We start from the raw sequence: 18005 nt of genomic DNA, 5'->3' as shown, positions 1-18005 counted from the left end.
AGACTCAGCAAGCAGGAGCAGGGCAGAAATGGTGAATTCCCAGTGCTGCCAGTGCCACACGTGCTGCCCCAATTGCGCCACGTGTTTATTCCCTGTTTATTCTCTGTTTATTTGCCACATAAGGGCCGGTGGCTGTCCCTGGGGCAAGGCAGCTCAGCTTCCCTGGGCGAAAGCAAACACGGGCACGGGGTTACAGGAGGTCACAACGGAGGGAAGGGCCTTTGGGAATGTGTCCCTGCTCCTCGATGCCACCACCATCAGGGGAAGGACCACAGGATGCAGCCTCCACCTCCTGAAGTGTTCTTGGATGAAGCATCCTGTGAACGTGGAGCTCATCCCTGTTGCTGGGGGTGTTTATTGTGCAGATGACCCTCTCATCCCAAGGAACTGCCACGTGCAGTTCCGTGGAAGGAAGATGTGTGTGGGGGAGCCAGGCAAGCAACCATGCAGAGGAACCCTCCATGAGGGTGGGCACAGAGGTTGCCTGGTGGGACCTGAGGCAGCAGAGTGATGAACTTGGTGACCCAGCTGTCCCTGCCAAGTGGGAGTTGAGATTTAACTAGTTTCTCCTTTCCTGGTGTTTGCTCTGCAGAATTATCCCAAACTTCAAAGAAACTGTTATCTGTGGCGTCAGCACAGAGCATCACGTGAAGTGATTCCCAAGGCTGCAAACAACCCCTCTGCCAAGCTCCAGTGGGCCCAGAAAGCTCCATTCTGGATTTTGAAGGCATGAAGGTATGAAAATGGCCTCATGACCCCATTTCCAGGGAACCCATTTGGTCCTTGATGTCTCTGCAAGAGCTGGATGCTCCTGCCTGTGCCACTGCAGAGCTGAGGCTGCAACCAGCTGGTCCTGGGGATCCCACAGGGCAGGTCCCTCCTTTGGAAGCAGCAGGACTCATGTTCTGACCTTGGCCATGAGATCCATCCCTGCATCCATGCAGGATGTGTCCCAGCTGCAGCCAGGAAGAGGGGAAATAGCTGCAGCACCACCAGAGTTTCGTGCTCAGCATGAAGGTTTCACCCCTTCCCTGTGTAATCTCAAATTCTTGGAAATATTAGGCAATTGGAGAGGAATCACTTTTTTTTTCTCTCTTTTTTTTTTTTTTTTTTTTTTCATTATAACCAAGGAGCGTCCCCTAATCTCTTCTTGTTAAATACCATAAAACAACATAATGGTGTCTCTGTGTTTCCCTCCCTGCAGCCCCAGGGAGCAGCACAGCAACACCTGGGACTGGTCCTGGCCAAGGCCACCCCCTGCCCCAGGGAAAAAGGTGGGCTCAGACCCCATGAGATGGGCTGGAATATCAACTCCCAGCTCCTCACCTTCCCTCTTCAGGAAAGAGAGCAGATGCCTCTAAAATATCAAACTCCAACTTTATGGCAGCCAGAACCAGTTCTGTGAAGGCAGAGATGTTTAATCCATGCTGGCTGCTGCAGGAAGAGCTCCTAAAACCAGGGATGTGTCTGGCATAGCCCCAGAAAAAAAAAACCTTGTGCAATGCAAAGCTGCCACAGAATGGCTGGGAAGTGGGAAAGGCTGGAAATGGCAGATCACGGGGGAAGGAGTCTGTGAAGCCAGTCCCAGCACAGCATCAAATCCCTTTGCTCATGGGATGCTGTGGGCATGGGATGGGAAGCAGCCCCACCATGGGTGGTGACAGACACACGTTTTAGGAGGCTGATAGTGGCTGGAGAGGGGAATGGTACAACTGGGGTCCCTTCTGGCCTTACAGCAGGTTCTGGGAAAGGCACACATGGTCCCCAGACTGGGAATGAGACAGCACAAATACAGCCCTCGCTGTGTTCTCGTTAGGAATAATTCTTCCCGTATGAGCATGTGCTTCTTCAGTAAATACTGATTTCACTTATCAACAAATCCAAGTTTATTGACATCAGAGACTTTGAGCCAGGACTGGCAACTCTGACATAAATTGTCGGAATAATGCAATGTATCCTCTCCTCGATGGTTGCTATGGGTACTGGGCTGGTTTAGCCTCTGTCTATAAACATTAGCTGTGAAGGGAATGTGGAAACTTATCTAAAAATAAAATACTATGCCCAGATCTTTGAGAGGAAGGTGGTTGACACGGCAATAAAAAAATAAATCTATGTGTAATGGTTCTGAAGTGATGAAACGCAAATACAGCATTTGTGAGCCCTTCCGGAGGAAATGGAGGCTGGACTGAAAACAGACCAACACTTTTAATTCTGCTGAGCAATGCCTGGAGGGTGAGTTAATTACAACGTGTAAAAGCAAAAGGAAATGGAACCGTTTCATGGAGGTGACACTGAGAAGAGGGAGGACCCTCTGTGGAGGGGACGATGTGATGCTGAGATGTGGCCCCACATTCCAGTGCCTGCACAAGAGCCAGCAGCAGCACAGCTCCCTTCTCCAGCACCTGCTCGCTTGGTCATTTACAGTTTATTTCTCAAACTGTTCTGGGAATCTGTGAAAACAGAGCCTGGGGCTGGAGCATCACCTCTGGAGTCTTTCTGTTCAAGCCAGGATTCAGCACTGGACAATTCTGGGACATGCTGAGGCTGGTGGAAGGGGCAGAGGGGCACATCTTGTTCCTGGCTGCTGCATGGTGTGGAAGGTAGAAACAAACCTTTCCCTCTCCTCCCTCCCTCCCTCCCACTGCCCCTGCAAGACAGTGAAAAACAACTGGAAGGCACTGGGTGGTGGGAAAGGCAGCAGGACCCTCATGTAGACCCAGGGAAAAGGAGGGGCTGGGGCATCAACATGGCCGGGGGTGGGATATCTGTGAGGTGCAGACAGGGATTGACTCTTCCCCTGGGTCTTCTTCATGTTGTAGGATAGCTGCCACCCCTCCATGCCCCTGGGCTGTGGTTTAGGTCATACATTCACATTCCTGTGCTCTTTAGTCACTTTTCTTAAAGCCTTTGCAATAGTGTGGAGACACTGCAGGGCTCTGCACTGGTGGGAAACTGCAGCTCTAGATGGGGAGGTTCCTTTCCCAAAAAAGAAGGGGGGGGAGGGGGTTGCAGCAGGTTTTGCTGTTGTTGAGCTCACAGAAGTTTCCTCTGTTCCTTCCCCATCTGCGTTGGAATCCTCACGGGCTCCTAAGCTCTCTCCATTGCTGCATCTGAACTTTGTCTCCTTGTGGCTCTTAGGCAGCACCTTCAGATGATCTTCAGGATCAGTTGGAGCTGGTGCTTCCATATGCTCAGAGCTCACTTATTAAAGGCCCTCGGTGTTTCCATCATTACTGTGCTTTCCCTCCAGTCCAAAGGGAATTCCTTTTTGCCTGCAGATCTCCAATAATCGGTGTGGGAGAAGAGGTGGGAAGGTCCTGAACTGTGTCACTCCCAGGAGAGCATCGGGAGCTGCAGTGGCCAGGACACAGACCTGGGGACAGGGACCTCAAGGAGCTGCCACCACGCTCAGGCTGTTCTTCTGGTCACTTCCAGTGCTGCAGGGAGCTCAGTCGGCTCATTAAGGGTTGCTGGGTTAATTACTAGGATACATCTCAGTAGGAAAATGGGCAAACCAGACAGTGTGGGGACTGGAGAGGCACAAGGTCCCCAAGAGAGAGTGCTCTGCAAAAGGCAAAGGGACAAGAGTCCATTGGGGACCTCACTGGTGCCACAGCAGCTCTGTCAGAGAAGCAGTTATGCTGCTGCTGCCAAAACCTCAGCACTGCTGTGGGATTGTCCCAGCTCTCCAACAACCAGCAGGCAAATGCACTGGGGGCTCCAGGATGGCAATGAACCCCCAGGAAAGGAGCCTGGCCAGCAGCTTGTGCTGTTGGAAAAGCCTCCCAAACAGACCTGGGCTGAGGTTTTAGGGTGAGCCCACTGGCAGAAATGTTGCTGGCTCGCAAGGAGCAGCTGCAGCAGGGATGCTCAACTTCCCTGAGGGATAAGCAGGCACATGTGTCCTCTCACACCATCCCTGCCACTCTCTGGAGCACCTGCCATGGCCAATAGTTGTTTTTTCCTGCCTGATTCAGATGAAGCCTGCAGCCTCGAAGCTTCCCAGCAATTTTCCCTCACACTGATTCTCAAGTGTATAATCAAAACAATTTGGGGGCTGCTGGTCAGGTGCCAGGAGGCGGACACAACTGCTGCTGTGAAAAGCCTCTCTGCCTGGGATTTTGCAGAGGCTTGGAGCTCAAATGCTTTGAGAAGTGTGGGAAGGGCTCTGGAGGAGCCAAGGAAGGCAGGACTGGGTAGGGGTGTTTGTTGGTGGGGGAGCCCAGCAAAGCAGCCCCTGGAATGTTCCCATCAGCAAACGTACCTGGGGCTACTTGCTCTTCACTCCCTTCTGCTTCCTGCGATAGATCTCCTCTGTGAAAGGCCTGTAGTTGGGAGGATGGGAATTTGGGGAGAGAAGGGGGGCAGAGACAAAAGAGAGGGGCAAAAGAAGGGAGGAAGAATTAAAATCAAGGTTACTGAGTGCTCACCTTTATGTTCTACCAAATTTGTCCTTCACAGGTTGGCACAGCCTGACAATTTCTGTGCCGTGGCAATCCTGGTTTCAGCCTCTCTGGATTGTGGAGCAGCTAAAGGACCATCCCTGTGCTGAGCAGGACAAGGCTCAGCACACACCCAGACTCCTCCTCATGCAGACCATGGCTCTCTGCATCTCCTCCTCCCTTGCAAATACAAAAGACCTTTCACTGCTGAAGTACAACTGCTGCTTCTGGGAGTTATTCTGTGCTGCTCCATCCTGTGCTGCTGGCTGGGCTATTGTGGTGCAAAACAGCAGAGAAGCCCATCCAAGGAACTACAAAATGCAAGTGCTTCTTGTAGGGGGCTCTTCTGAAGACACAATGAGTCCTCTCACTGCCTTCCTTATTGTTCTTCTATAGACAGAATATGGAACCCAAAATGAAAAAAGGCCTCATTTTGATAAAAAGAAAAAAAATGCACTAATGTTCCTAGAACCCAGCAAATAGTTTCAGAGTGGAATCTGCCCAATATCGAAACAATTGAAAAATAATCCTCTGTTTTCTTTCTTCCCTGCTGAATTAATTGGAAAAAAACTCTACTTGTGCAGTTCTGTGAAACCTCGAGAGTTAAAGCTGGTAGAAATAATTAGAAGCTCTCCAGTTCTGCACAGCTACTCACCCCTCGTAGAGCACAGCAATTGTGTAGGAAATTGCCACTACAGCTGTCAGCAAAAGGCCAGCTGGGCTGGCGTGCCTGTTTTGAAAGAGAAGGAAAAGATCAGGTAAGTACATGGGCTTATGCAAGACCTGGTTGAGAAAGTGAAATGAGACACTGGGCTACAGAGAGCTCTCACTGCTCATTAAACAGAAGCAAACAAAAGGGTTGGGTTCTTTTTTTTTTTTTTTCTTTTTCTTGTGCTTAATGTTAACTGTCTTAGACAGATGTTACTTGGCAAAGACTCTTCCCCAGCCTACTTCAGCGACTTCTTTTAAGTCTGATCCCTGCACGTCTCTGCTATGAGAGCTCCTGCTTTGATGCTAAATCCTGAGATTATAGGGATGTTTAAGGGCTGAGCAGCTGCTGACATATGGCTGCAGTTCCCAGTCCCTGCTCTGAGGGAAATGTCTGATGTCCCAAAAAGACGGGCCACCCAGGGTACAGGGGACACCAGGCAGCCAGAGCAGCATGTGGCATTCACACATCCAAGTGGTGGCTGAGCCAGTGCAGGGATTAGGAGGGAAAGGGATAGGAAGGGCCATTCCTGCCCTGGGAAGGTGCTGGGGTGGGTGCTGCATCGGGGCCGGGGGCTTGGTTCACTTTTAAACCCATTTCAAGGTGTTTCAGGAATGTGTCCTCCAGTGAGATGTCACCAGGCACAGCATGGGGGACCAATGTCACCCACTGCTCCTCACTGTCTGCTTATGGGGAGAGATGATCGAGAACTGAAGATACAATGGAGAGGGCTATTCCTCTTAGCAGAGGCCATAGCTTTGGGACCAAAAATCCTCATCACCTCCTGCTCAGAAGAGAGATGTCATGGAATCATAGAAATCACAGATTTCCAGTTTAGACTGGAAAGGATCTTGAAGCTTATCTCATCCCACCCCCTGCCATGGGCAGGAACACCTTCCACAATCCCAGCCTGCTCCAAACCCTGTCCAGCCTGGCCTTGCACTTTTCCCTACCAAGGATCAGCTAAATACTTTTTATTTGCTGACAGCCAGCTCTCATCCCTCTCAGAACTGCCAACAGCAGTTAAAGGCAATCACCAGTGTCCTAATTAAGGGGGACAATTAAAATAAGCTTAAAAGTTTCTTCCAACCCAAACCATTTTATGAGGATAAACATCCCACAAGCCTGGTGCAAAGTGACTTGTGCTGCTGGGAAAACACACCTGCAGAGAGAGACTGAACCACCTAAACCTCATCCTAGAGCCACTTTCAGGTACCACCCAGCCTCATCAGCCCTTGGAGAGGGACCCACAAATCTTCACCTTTTCACCATTTTCAATCTGTAATAACTTTTTTCCCTCATTAGGAAGCTTCGGGCAACTTCCTTCTCTCCCAAGGCCCTGCTATTACATGCTTAGTCATGTCTCCTTCTTGATTCCTATCAGAGAGAACAAATTTACATGATTGTTTGTTGACAGCAAGACCTCTAATTGCATCATTTGGCTGCAGCTCCAGCTCTGATTTACACAGCCTGTTGCTGTGAGTTAGAACACTTCCCTACCAGAGGCACACAAAGCTGTCCCCACACAGTGAATGCTCCATTTGTCTCACAGGAGAAATGAGGCTGCTCGACACAGGTGATGAGCAGCATTTGGGTGAACTGCTCCTGTCTTCTTACGAGTTTGACCTACATTTTGGGCCACATCTGATTGTAGCAGCAATGATGAATCAGTCAGGAAGGTTTTGTTGTCCTGATAGGAGGGGTTTTTTGGGGGGATAGGAAGTCTGTCTGTCCCCAGCCTTGCTGCAGCTCCCCATGGCTGTGGGTTGTCACTCCACTTGATGCTTTTAAGGCTGGACTGGAGTCAGAGGACAGGCTGGTTGATGTGATGTGTTTTCATCCCTTATGGATGAGAATGGATCAATCCTTTGGGTTCTGATGCCATGACAAGGAGTGTGAGGCAAGGGAAGAGGAAGACAAATGTGTTTTAGGATCAGACAGTTGGAGAATTCCTCCAGCATCCCTCCTGCTGCCACAGAGATCGGACATCAGCTCTGGCCTCTGAGGGCAGACACCTGACATCTTCTGAAAGCCCTGGGACCTCAGGAGAAAGTGTGGACCCCCCAAAAAATCAGCCAGTGGAGGGTGTCCAGGGAAGGGAACAGAGCTGGGGATGGGTCTGGAGCATCAGGAGCAGCTGAGGGAGATGAGGGAGCTCAGCCTGAAGAAAAGGAAGCTCAGGGGGAGCCTTCTCTCTCTCTCCAACTCCCTGACAGAAGGATGGAGCCAGTGATAAGAGGAAATAGCCTCAGGTTGCCCCACAGGAGGGTTTAGGTTGGATATTGGGAAAATTTCTTCCCTGGAAGGTTTGTCAAGCCCTGGCACAGCGGCCCAAGACAGTGGTGGAGTCACCATCCCTGGAGGGATCTAAAAGCCATGTAAATGTGGCATTTGGGGACAGGTTTTAGTGCTGATCACAGCAGGGCTGGGTTAATGCTTGGACTCGATGATCTTACAATTCATTTCCAACCTAAATGATTCTGTGATGGTATGAACTGAGGTCCCAGGGAAGAGAAACAGCCAAAAGCACCGTGAGAAGAGTTGTGCTGAGCTTCCCCCAGGCAGGTGGGTGGTGTCTCGGTGCTGCTTTGCACAGCTCCAGCAATTTGTCCTCAGCCATTATTTGTCATGCCTCGCTGGCCTTAATGGTGGCAGCCTTTTAATGAGAAAAAGGAGGCAATCACTGCTATCCCTGAACTGCTTCGAGCTGCTCCTGCCCAGAATTGTGGTGGAAGACCACAATGAGCGGGGTGAAGAAGGGATTCTGTGACATAAACAGCTCAGGAGGGTTCAGTGGATCCTGCAAAGGTTTTAAGATGTTAGTTTTGATGCTGATTTTAAAACAAATAAAGATCTCCTTTTAATTCCTCCTCGTCAAATCCCTACTTCTGTGCTGCTGTGGGGGTCGTGGTGTGTTGTGGGGAGTACTCATCCTGCCCCAGCTCTGCCCCACTTCCCACAGCAATATTCATGTTTCCACGGTGCTGCTGCAGACCCTGTGGCCAACCCTCGTGCCCAGCACTGCCTCCCTTTGGCTCTCCTGCACCATTTCCCAGGATTTAAACCCCATCCAATGTCGTGGCTCTGCCAGGAAGGGAAACAGCCTCATTCAGCCAACCCTGACAGCATCGGGGGGGATTTCGAGTGCAGAACTAACAGCAACAAGGCTCAGTGGAGACAGGAGAGAAACCATCAGCTTTACTTATTACCCGGGGCTGCACACATGGCTGAAAAAATGACCAGAAAGTAGCAAAGCACTTCATTTTTTCCACCCAAGCAGAGGAGAGGTGGTCACAGTCAGGAGAACCAGTGCAAAATACCCTGTGATAACAGCCTGCAACACTCCATGGGCTTCTGAAGTAACCCAGCCAGGATGTTTTTTTTTTTTTTTTCTCTCCTGGGCAAATAAATAAAATGCGATATTAAATGAAAACCACATCAAACTTGTTACACTGAATAGAGTATATTGCTCATTTGCTGCTAAATTACAGCCTATTCATTTCCTCCTAAGCAGGCTATTAAGCTGTGTTGTATCACACAAGGAGTGTTTCGGAAGTGTTATCACCGTGGGCTGGGGGAAAGGGTGGCTTGGCTTGTTTTGCTTTTTTCAGAGTAATTGCAGGGTCACACTGCTCCCCAGTACCAGTGCCCTGCCCCTGCAGAGTGACACCCTGCATGAATTTGGCCCTGACTGTTGATTTTTCCACGTGCAGAGCCTGCCAAGGACCTCGTTCAGATGCAGAGCATTTGCTGATGCCTCCTCTCCCTCAGCACTTGGCCGCTCTTTATTTTTCTACAACAAATGCTGTGAGTGTTTTGAGACAGCACAAGATTTTCCACACACAAAAATAGCCAGGACAGCAAGAAGTCAGGGCATGCTGCACTTTCTCTGCCATCACAGAGTGTCTTTTTTGGCCCCCAATGCACCCTGGCACCTCCTGCCCTGCCAAGAGACCCCCAACTCACCCTACAAGCAGAGGTGTTTGTAGGGGCAGGTACTCACATGAGGGACCAGCCCAGGTAAATGGCTGTGCTGCCCCAGTACATGGGGTTGTCCAGGACGCTGAAGGGGAAGCTGGTCACTTTTTCCTCCATCAGGATGCCAAAGTAATCACCTAAGAGCAAGCAGAGAGCTTCTGGTTAGGCTCCATGAACTTGGGAGTCATGGGGGGCTTTGAGACACTGATACCCTGTGCCACAGAGCATCTCTGCCAGGGATACACAGCAAAGGACTTCAGCACTGACTTCCAGGCTGAGGAAACAGCAACAAATAAGTTGTTTGTTTACCCTGTGTCTATCAGCTTTTCCAGGAATGGCTCTTCGCCCACGAGAAAGGCTCCTGCATTGCAATGAGGTTATGGCAGCCACGTCCCTCATCAGGACACAGCTCTCGAGGTCCCAGCTGGTTAATTCTGGTTTTCTCATTTGTGAAACTGCCTGTCAAATGCCACTCCACGAGGAAGCAAGTCCATGGGATCAAATCCATTTAATGGGAAAATAAACCCAGCACTGTGTAATGGAAGTTTGGAGCTGTTATAATCATGACCACCACAACCAAATGCCCTTATCCATAATGCCACTCTTATCTCATAGTTCAGAGATTTCTCAGAATTTCAGAAAATAGCACCTCTGCCTACAAAACACTCAGTTATCAGCACAGTGATGATGATGTTAATGGATGATTGTCATCTGTAATGAGGAAAGCTTTCAGAACTGTCAGCATCCAACCAGCTTCCCATCTACCTTGGAGTAATCCTTCCACCCTCCCAAAAGGAGCTTGGAAAAGAAATGACAAGGAGATGTGTAGCTCGTGAGCAACATTTTAGGGGGATAAAGGGTCAGGATGCAGACCTCTGGTTCTGTTGGTCTTACAAGTGAGACCACAATGCATCACATCTACACGACTTTTAAATCCCTCTGCTGCCCTGGGCAGCCTGTGCCAGGGCTTGACAACTCCTTTGGTGAAGAATTTTTTCCTGACATCAAATGTAAACATCCCCTGGTACAACCTGAGGTCATTTCCTCTTTCCCTGTCCCTTGCTGCCTGGGAGCAAAGCCTGACCCCTCTCTCTGGCTGCACCCTCCTGTCAGGGAGTTGTGGAGAGCCAAAAGGTTCCCCCTAAACCTGCTTTTCTCCAGGCTGAGCCCCCTCCCAGCTCTTTCAGCTACTCTTGGTGCTCCAGACCCTTCCCCAGCTCTATTCCTTTCTGTCCACAGCACCATCCATGCTCTATGTCCACTGCACAAGCTTTGATCCGTGAGGAGCAGCCAGTCCTTCAGCCCAGGGCACTGCCACCACCCCAGGTTGTGTTCCCAGCTTTGCTGACAGCCCCCTCCCTGACCTTGGGCAAGTCTCCTCCATCCCTCCCGGTGCTATTGTGCACCGATCATAACATCAGTCTTTCTTAGAGCACGGAGGGTGGTGAGGATTAATGTATGGTGAGAAAGTGCTCACAAATCCAGATGAAAGGCATTACAGGAGTGCAAACTATTCAAGGTTATTATTATTACCTGGATCGTAGTGTAATTTCTTTGACCTCACATGGTGCTAAAACATTTATTTCTAAGGATAAACAGCCCTTGCCCAATTACACAATGCTTTTGGGCTTTAACTACAGGCCACTAAGTGAGATAATTGCCTTGTATGCATACTATATGTTCTCACAGTTACTTGGCAATACATCTGAGATTGTTCTGGTAGAAAGAACACATCACCCCCTGCCACAGCCCATTTCTGTGCTTTCTTATGTGTCAAAATGCTTCATTATCCCCTGCCCGCCCTTGCCTTTGAGCTGAACACCTCACTCCCTACATGGCACTGGCACTGAGGAGGTTCACACAAAGCTCTGGGTCCGTGGGGCTGGCAGGGGCTTATCTGTGCCCAGCCCTGGTGGGGCTGTGCAACCCTCCAGGCAGGCTCTCCACGAGCAGGAGCACACAGGCAGCTCCCCAGGAGCTTTTCCAATGTAATCTCTGCCTCTAAACCTGCACAGGTCAGTGAACATGACCACCAGAGAGGTGGTTTATATGTGTTTATGTTCAGAGAGGTGCTTAAGGACAGGACTGTGTTGTGTTGCACAGCATCACCCCAGGCATCTCCTGTGCCTCTGCTGAGCCCTCAAATCAGGAATCAGCTCCTTGCCAAGCTGAGGCACTTTGGAATCTAATTTGAGCTACTTTTTGCTGGAGGTCTGTGCAGCCATCTCTCTGCACAGGGTGGGATGACAGCAGCAAAAAGCCATTCAGTGCACTCTGCAAGGTCCCTCAGAATCCCTGGAGCCTGACCTGGGCTGAAGCACCACCTCTGCTTCACCCTGGAGAGCTGTCAGCTTCTCCAGGACTGGCAACAGAGTTTAGTCAAGTCAGATTGTCTTAAAATCTTGGTCAGTGCTGGAAGAAATGTCACTGGGGTATGAGGCAGATGGGCTCAGACAGACAAAGCAGCCTCTCCATGTCCTCAGCCTCAAGAAAAGCCAAGCCCTCATCACTGTGTTTTTTGGCAAACAGGGCAAACAGGGAGGGTGCTGAAGTGATGCCTGAATCCCAGTGAGGGCACAGCATGGAGACAGGGCACCAGGGATGGCTCTGTGTCAGGGATGGCTCTGGGAGAGAGGCCACATCCAGCTGCTGCAAACAGCTGGTGGAGCTGGTGCTGCCGTGTTGGAGATGGGGTGGCACAGCCTGGCTGCTGGAGAAGGGTGACCCACACAGCTCCCACTGCACCATTTAGCCCACACTAGAGAGACAAAATGTTCTGCAGTGGCTCCAAAGCCTAAATGTGCTCTAAAGAAGGAATTCAACAGGCAGCCCTGCCTGTTTCAGTGCTCACTGCTGTAGGAAAACCCACAAAGGGTCAAATCCAGCTCCAGTAATTTTTGAAGTGTCTGTGTGTCAGCAGCTCTCTCAAAACTTCTCTTGAGTTCAGATGTCAACAGTGAGAAGAAGCTGGATCCCCTCCTTGCCAAGCAATGCAGTCCTTTGCTATCTAGAGTCCTTGCTCCTCCTGCAGCACCAGGGCAGCACTAAAATTCTGCATGGATGTTGGAAGTAACAGTCCTGAGAGAGTCCTGAGCAAGAGAATATCCCACATGAGATTCTTAGAGATCTGCAGACCCGTTGTCTTCCCATGGCTGGGTAACAAACCACGCTGAGGGACATTCTCCATTAAGAGTCTCATGGGGCTTGTGTGGAGTAGAGAAGCTGTGACCAGTCTAAGGATGGATCCCCTGTGGGACCATGCCTCAGTGCTGCAGAGCTCCTGAGCCAGCCTGGCTGCACTGGCACGTGGTCCTGGCATGTCCTCATCCTGACTCAGCTCTGCCCTGGTGCCCGTCATGCCCCGCTAGCAGAGAGAGCTGGTCCTTGCTGTGTCAGCCCAGGGCAGTGGTGGCAGGAAGAACCTCCCCAGCAGAGAGGATGGAGCAAAAATGCCTTATATGGACCACTAACGCCCATCTCTTCCCTGCCTCAGGGGATACAGATCCGAGGGACAGGGCCCTCTCACCTCTTACACTGAGCCTGACTCACTTGTTTGCTTTTTCCCAGCGGTTCAAGTCCAATGGATCCTCCTGGTCTGATGAATCAGGCTTTACGTAAACAACTCCAGATCTGGCTGAACTTCAGGAGTGTTCAAGCAGCTCTTGCTGATGGGTACTCCTGTGCCTGGCCTTCCTGGACATGTCTCCACAGGCACAACATCACTACAGGTGATTTTGAAGGATGCTGGTGCCTGGTAGCTGAGGGACAGGGGTGTGACAGGGGGCTTGGAGTGAGGCTGCACATGGAGGGAGTGCTGAGCTCTATTTCTGGCAGCAGGATTTCGGCCAACTCAACACATTTCTTTGCAACTCCACTTGAAACCAGGAAGGCTTATTACGTCCCTCTCTTCTTCCTAGCGACACCACAGGAGCTAATTGAATTTGGTTTGTAAAGCACTTGCAAAAGCACAGCCTAAATGAGGTGTCAAAGCTGGGACTGTGATTATTTCAGCCAGCAGGAGCTGCCCCTTTCCTTGGATATTTATTGTTCCTGTCTCTACTTTATTTTTATGAATTCCACACATACTGGCATGTTTTCAAAGTCAACAATGCTAACAGAATTACGCTCTAAATGTGAAAGCAGGCACAGTGGAAAATGCCTTCTGCCATAAAGCGGCAGATAAAAGGATCTGTCAACGAACATCAGGTTTATTGCAGAGGGGAGAGCAAACAACATCCTGCCTCAGCACGTGTGATGAGCAGGTGGGTGCTCAGAGCAGGGCTGCTGGACAGCTCACACCCGCTGTGCCAGTGCCACTTATGAGGTCTTGAGCTTGGGGTCCCTTTTCTGGAGGGTGTTTGGGCTGGCAGATGAGCAGCTGTCCTCTAAACCTGCAGGCTTGATGCTGGAGGTGATGGGATTTGCTGTATAAAACCACTGAGCGAGGTAACTGAGGTAACAGCAGGATTGGGTCATGCTTTGGTATCATAATAACAAATCTGACAGCCCTGATGGCAAGGACAAGGAAATTCCTACAGGGCTCTGCCCTAGCAAGAGATACCTGCAAGAATTAAATGCACTTTCTGGCAAAGCTGTTGGATTTTCAGTGCTTACCTAGGAAGGTCCCAGTGAATCCCAGTGCTAAGAAGCTGGAGATGACAAACAAGGTCCCTACAGCTGAGATGGCCAAGCCTGAGTAGTAGGTCCAGTGGCAGTCCCAGCCCTCCAGCTTTGGCTGGCTCTTCATGGCTTCTGTGAAGCTGTTGGGGAGACAACAAGGGCTTTTAAAAGCAGCAACTCATAATTAACATCACCCATGTCTCTCTGGGAGATGTGGAGCTTTGGGAGTGGAAGCTGCCGAGAAGGTCCCCTCTCCAGATCCCTTTTTCCACCTGAGCCTACTCAACCTCCCAATGGAAGAAGCAATCAGTTAAAGACTGTGAGGAGCCAGGGCTTCTAGGGCAGCTATTTCTACTCACAGCCCTTGCTCACTCCTGGAAATACCAGTCCCACTGACTTATGATATCAAATGCTTTGCCTTATTCACCAAATCCCAGTTTTCATCATGACTGAGAGCTCTGGGACAGACGCCCTTGCAAATGCTGGAGGCTGTGATGCCTTGGCACAGGACCTGAAGGGTTGGGAACAATTGGCTGGATTATCTCGTGCTCCCACCCCCGTTCCCCTCCATCAAAATATTTTGCAGTGTTCATGTGTTAGCCACGTGCCCAGGAGTGATTCACGGCTGGAGCCTGACAGGCAGGGGGAGGATTGGAACGGCGAAAGGAAAATACGAGAGACGAGGCGTTTTCGAGTGTGAGCACAGCTCCTTCCATTCCAAGCTGGGTCAGGCATTTTGGGTCTGACCTTCCAAATACTTATTTGTGATCAGAATAATGGTGACCCCTCCCTTCAGCCCCCTGAGCTCTGCCCAGAGCAGGGCATGGCAGGTTCAGCACCGCACACGGCTCCGACACAAATGCGCCATGACAAAAGAGACAACATTGTGATTAAAAAAAACACAGGAGAGGAGATAACAGACCTGCAGAGCTCCACACCGTGTTTCTCCACATGTTGTTGACACACGAGGAAGGAAACTTTGAGCCTTTTTTTAATGAGCACCCTGGAGGCTAAAATTCAAGTGGAATAACAGCTCTCCTACACCTCCGGCCACCACTGTCTTTCAGGGCCAGGAGAGTTATTCCTGCCCACAGTCCTGGGCTCCTCAGCTGGAAAGAGCTTCCATAATGCTACCTGCAGGGCGTTGGCATAGCTTTTTTTCCCTGGTGTCCATGTTCCCTAAGCCCTTCAAACCTCTGGATTTTCCCTGTTGCCCAAATAAAAGCCGAGACAGACAGTCCTGCCTGCATGGCTGAAGGCCAGGCAGCTGGAAACACATCTTTCAAAGGCCTGATGGCAAGTTCATGCACCAAGCAAGTCCAGGATAATACTTAAACTCTGGTTTAGGAACTTGGATGATTACCTTTGTTCACTTTGGAGCTTGCTCCCACTAGGCTTTCTATTGTTGAGGAGTTTTTAGGACCCCAGAACAAGACATTTAATCATCAGTTTGGATTAGAGTAAGGAAACAAAACATGGAATAAATGTAATATGCTCAGAAGTGAGCAAAACCACAGCATCTGAGTGATATACACTCTGGAAATTACAGAGAAATTCCTTTTCCCAGGAGTCAAGCACAGACAGAGGAACAACAGCATGGTCCCAGGCAATGTAAGCACAGTCCCCAGGGCTGGCCCTCCTCTAGTGCCCAGCACAGTTCCCTGTGCTCATCAGGCTCACACTGGCTTAGCTTAAAATCATTTCCAATGGGAAGACGCAAATCTGGCTGCACTGTGAAGCAGCAGCAGCTGCACAATCCTTAGCATCATCTCCGTGGTGTTTATTTTTAAATTATATAAGTCTCCTCTAAAGGAAGCCAAAAAATCCGTGTCCTTGCTACCAGAACTGCCTGAGTTTGGGAGGAAAGCAATCCCACTGCAGGGATGCGCCTTTCTGCCCGAGGAATCCTGGCCTGGCTGTGCACTCAGAACACACCCTGACATCCCTGGGGATGCTCTGCAGCTCTTTACTTACACAGAGAAGGATCAGCCTTTCACAGCATGAGGGTTTGGCTCCACATCTAGCCAGGACCTATCCAGAGGGCACCAGCACCAGGAAGGATTTTACAGCAATTTGCTGATCCCCAGGGAGGCAATCTGGGACAGCAATGCTGTGCTGGAACCCAGTTGGATCCCAGGCATTAGCAAAGAGATGGCAAAGCAGAAAGAGGTACAGCAAGAGCAAAGCCCTCAGAGCCTGCTTCTTGCTCTGGATGAGCTGGATTCACACTCTCTCACGTCCTTGGGGCTGCTCTATCCAATGCTGATGACCTGACTCGATCTTGGAACATGAAACAAAGGCGGCTTCAAGAGCATGAACTAGTTGGCTGAGAATCAGCACTGGAAGTTTTACAACCAGCACATGGCATGGTTTGTTTTGGCAAAGCTGTCTCTCCTGCTCCAGATGATCCCATCCTTCCTTTCCATGGTCGGATAGGCCTGCATTAGTTATTCTCATCAGCATGTCCTGCTCAGTTCCCTGCTGTTTGGCTTACAGCTAGGGAGGGAGGTGTTTGCATGGAGATAATGGACTGCCTTTCCCTCTAGGAATGGTTTATATCTTCCTAAACACACTCTCTATTTGCATTAAACATGATGCGCTCAGGAGTTCTCAGAATTGGTAAATAAACCTTTTAAGCATTTATGACAGTGGGCCGTGACAAGCAGCACGGAGCCATCAATTATTCCAGCATCCACGACGGTGAGGGAGCCTCCCTGGCCATGTTTTGCCCTCCCTGGCAGGGAAGGGCAAGGTTTTGGGCATTTCCCTTGCTAGGGAGCTGGTCTCCTGAAGTACAACACATTTCAGTGTGTCATGAAACCAGTCCCTTCCTCCATGTGCTTCTGAGTCACGTTGGTGACAGCATTTATTTCAGGCTCACGACAAGGCAGTGGCACAGCTCAGCATCCAAGAGGACATCAATTAAAGCCAGGCTTTGTCCCAGTACCTGGAATTGCCTTCTGTGCCGAGCGGAGCCATTGCCATGGTGAGGAGCATCCATCCCTCCTCCAGCACAGGGGAGGGTGGGGAGGCTGAGACCTACTTTGATCACATCCCTGGCTGCTGTCATGAGCATGGCTGTCCCCATAGGGGGGCTTGGAAAATGCCCCCAGCTTTTGCAAAGGGACAATGGGGTAACAGGGCTTCCCTTGACATCTCCCCACACTCGCCAGCATGACACCAGAGGCACACATTCTCCACTAGCTGGGAATAGCCCAAATCCTTCAACTCTGCTCTGGCCAAACTGGCAGATTTGGCTAATTCCTGGTGGAATAGGAGCAGTAAAGGCAGTAGGCATTGTTCTGTCCACCCTTCCCAAAAACAGAGAGGTACTTGCTCAGACAATCAGAAGTCATATTAGTGCTCCATGGGAATCCCAGAATGGTTTGGGTTGGAAGGGACCTTAAAGCTCATCCAGTTCCAAACCCGTGCCATGAGCAGGGACATCTTCCACTATCCCAGGTTGCTCAAAGTCCCCTCCAACCTAGCCTTGGACACTTCCAGGGATGGGGAAGCCACAGCTTCTCTGGGCAACCTGTGTTTCCACATAAAACATTTCCTCATAAAAAAATTCTTCCTTATATTAGTCTGTCTCTCCTCTTTCTGTCTACCACATAATAAACCACATGAACTGGAAAACCACTCAAAGTGGCTCTGCACTATGGGGATGGACATGTCACGCCAGTAGATTCACAGGAAGAAAATGGGAGGGAGGGAAATGGGCAGCAGATCCTCTGGCTGGGACATGGACAGGACATGCAGCCAGGCTTGCACATCAGTGCTGATTTATTCAACCAGAAAGCTTAACAAGTGACAGTCCAAAACACATCCCCAAAGGCCACATGGAGCAGGAAGAAAATCCAGAAATATTGTACCAAAAGAGAAGCTAAGGTTTCTAGGTCTCATTGGGAGCATCCCTCAGTGGCCCCCACCAAGTGTATTTTGTCATCCCTCTCCTCCAAAGGAGGACAAAGACCTCGCCCAGCAAACTGGGTCGCTGCAGGGAGCAGCCCAGCAGTGCTCCCTTTGACTGATCCCAAAAACCAGCCTGGAAACTGGGGCTGATAAGCACAATTGAGGCAGAATTGGGCCAGGGGCCAGCAGGCAGCAAGGAAGCAGCAGTGGTACAAGCAACCAGGGTTTCAGTGACAACAGCCACCACTGCAAGGTGCCACAGTCACTGTGTGGGACATCGGTCCATCCCCCATGCCTGAGGTTTTGTTCCTCTTGCCTAAAGGAGGCAAAGGGGATAAAAA

The 18005-nt window shown here is 50.3% G+C and overlaps 1 protein-coding gene across 3 annotated transcripts in view; it reads right to left on the bottom strand.

The window, feature by feature from the left end:
• Window positions 1-2186: 2186 nt before the first annotated feature.
• The window catches only part of PEMT (phosphatidylethanolamine N-methyltransferase), a gene marked incomplete at its 5' end in the record, with an annotated part of 42129 nt that continues 26310 nt past the window's right edge, over window positions 2187-18005 (bottom strand). For all 3 annotated transcript variants that reach the window (XM_083872326.1, XM_083872324.1, XM_083872325.1), the window contains 5 exons: window positions 2187-3564; window positions 4265-4325; window positions 5098-5172; window positions 9155-9266; window positions 13744-13889. In XM_083872326.1, coding sequence (XP_083728452.1) covers window positions 4271-4325; window positions 5098-5172; window positions 9155-9266; window positions 13744-13889 — 388 coding nt within the window. In that variant the 3' untranslated portion in view covers window positions 2187-3564; window positions 4265-4270. The remainder of the gene's footprint in view (window positions 3565-4264; window positions 4326-5097; window positions 5173-9154; window positions 9267-13743; window positions 13890-18005) is intronic.

This window comes from Zosterops lateralis (assembly GCF_965231275.1).
Source record: "Zosterops lateralis genome assembly, chromosome: 15".
NCBI lineage: Eukaryota > Metazoa > Chordata > Aves > Passeriformes > Zosteropidae > Zosterops > Zosterops lateralis.
This window is presented reverse-complemented; position numbering and strand designations above follow the sequence as displayed.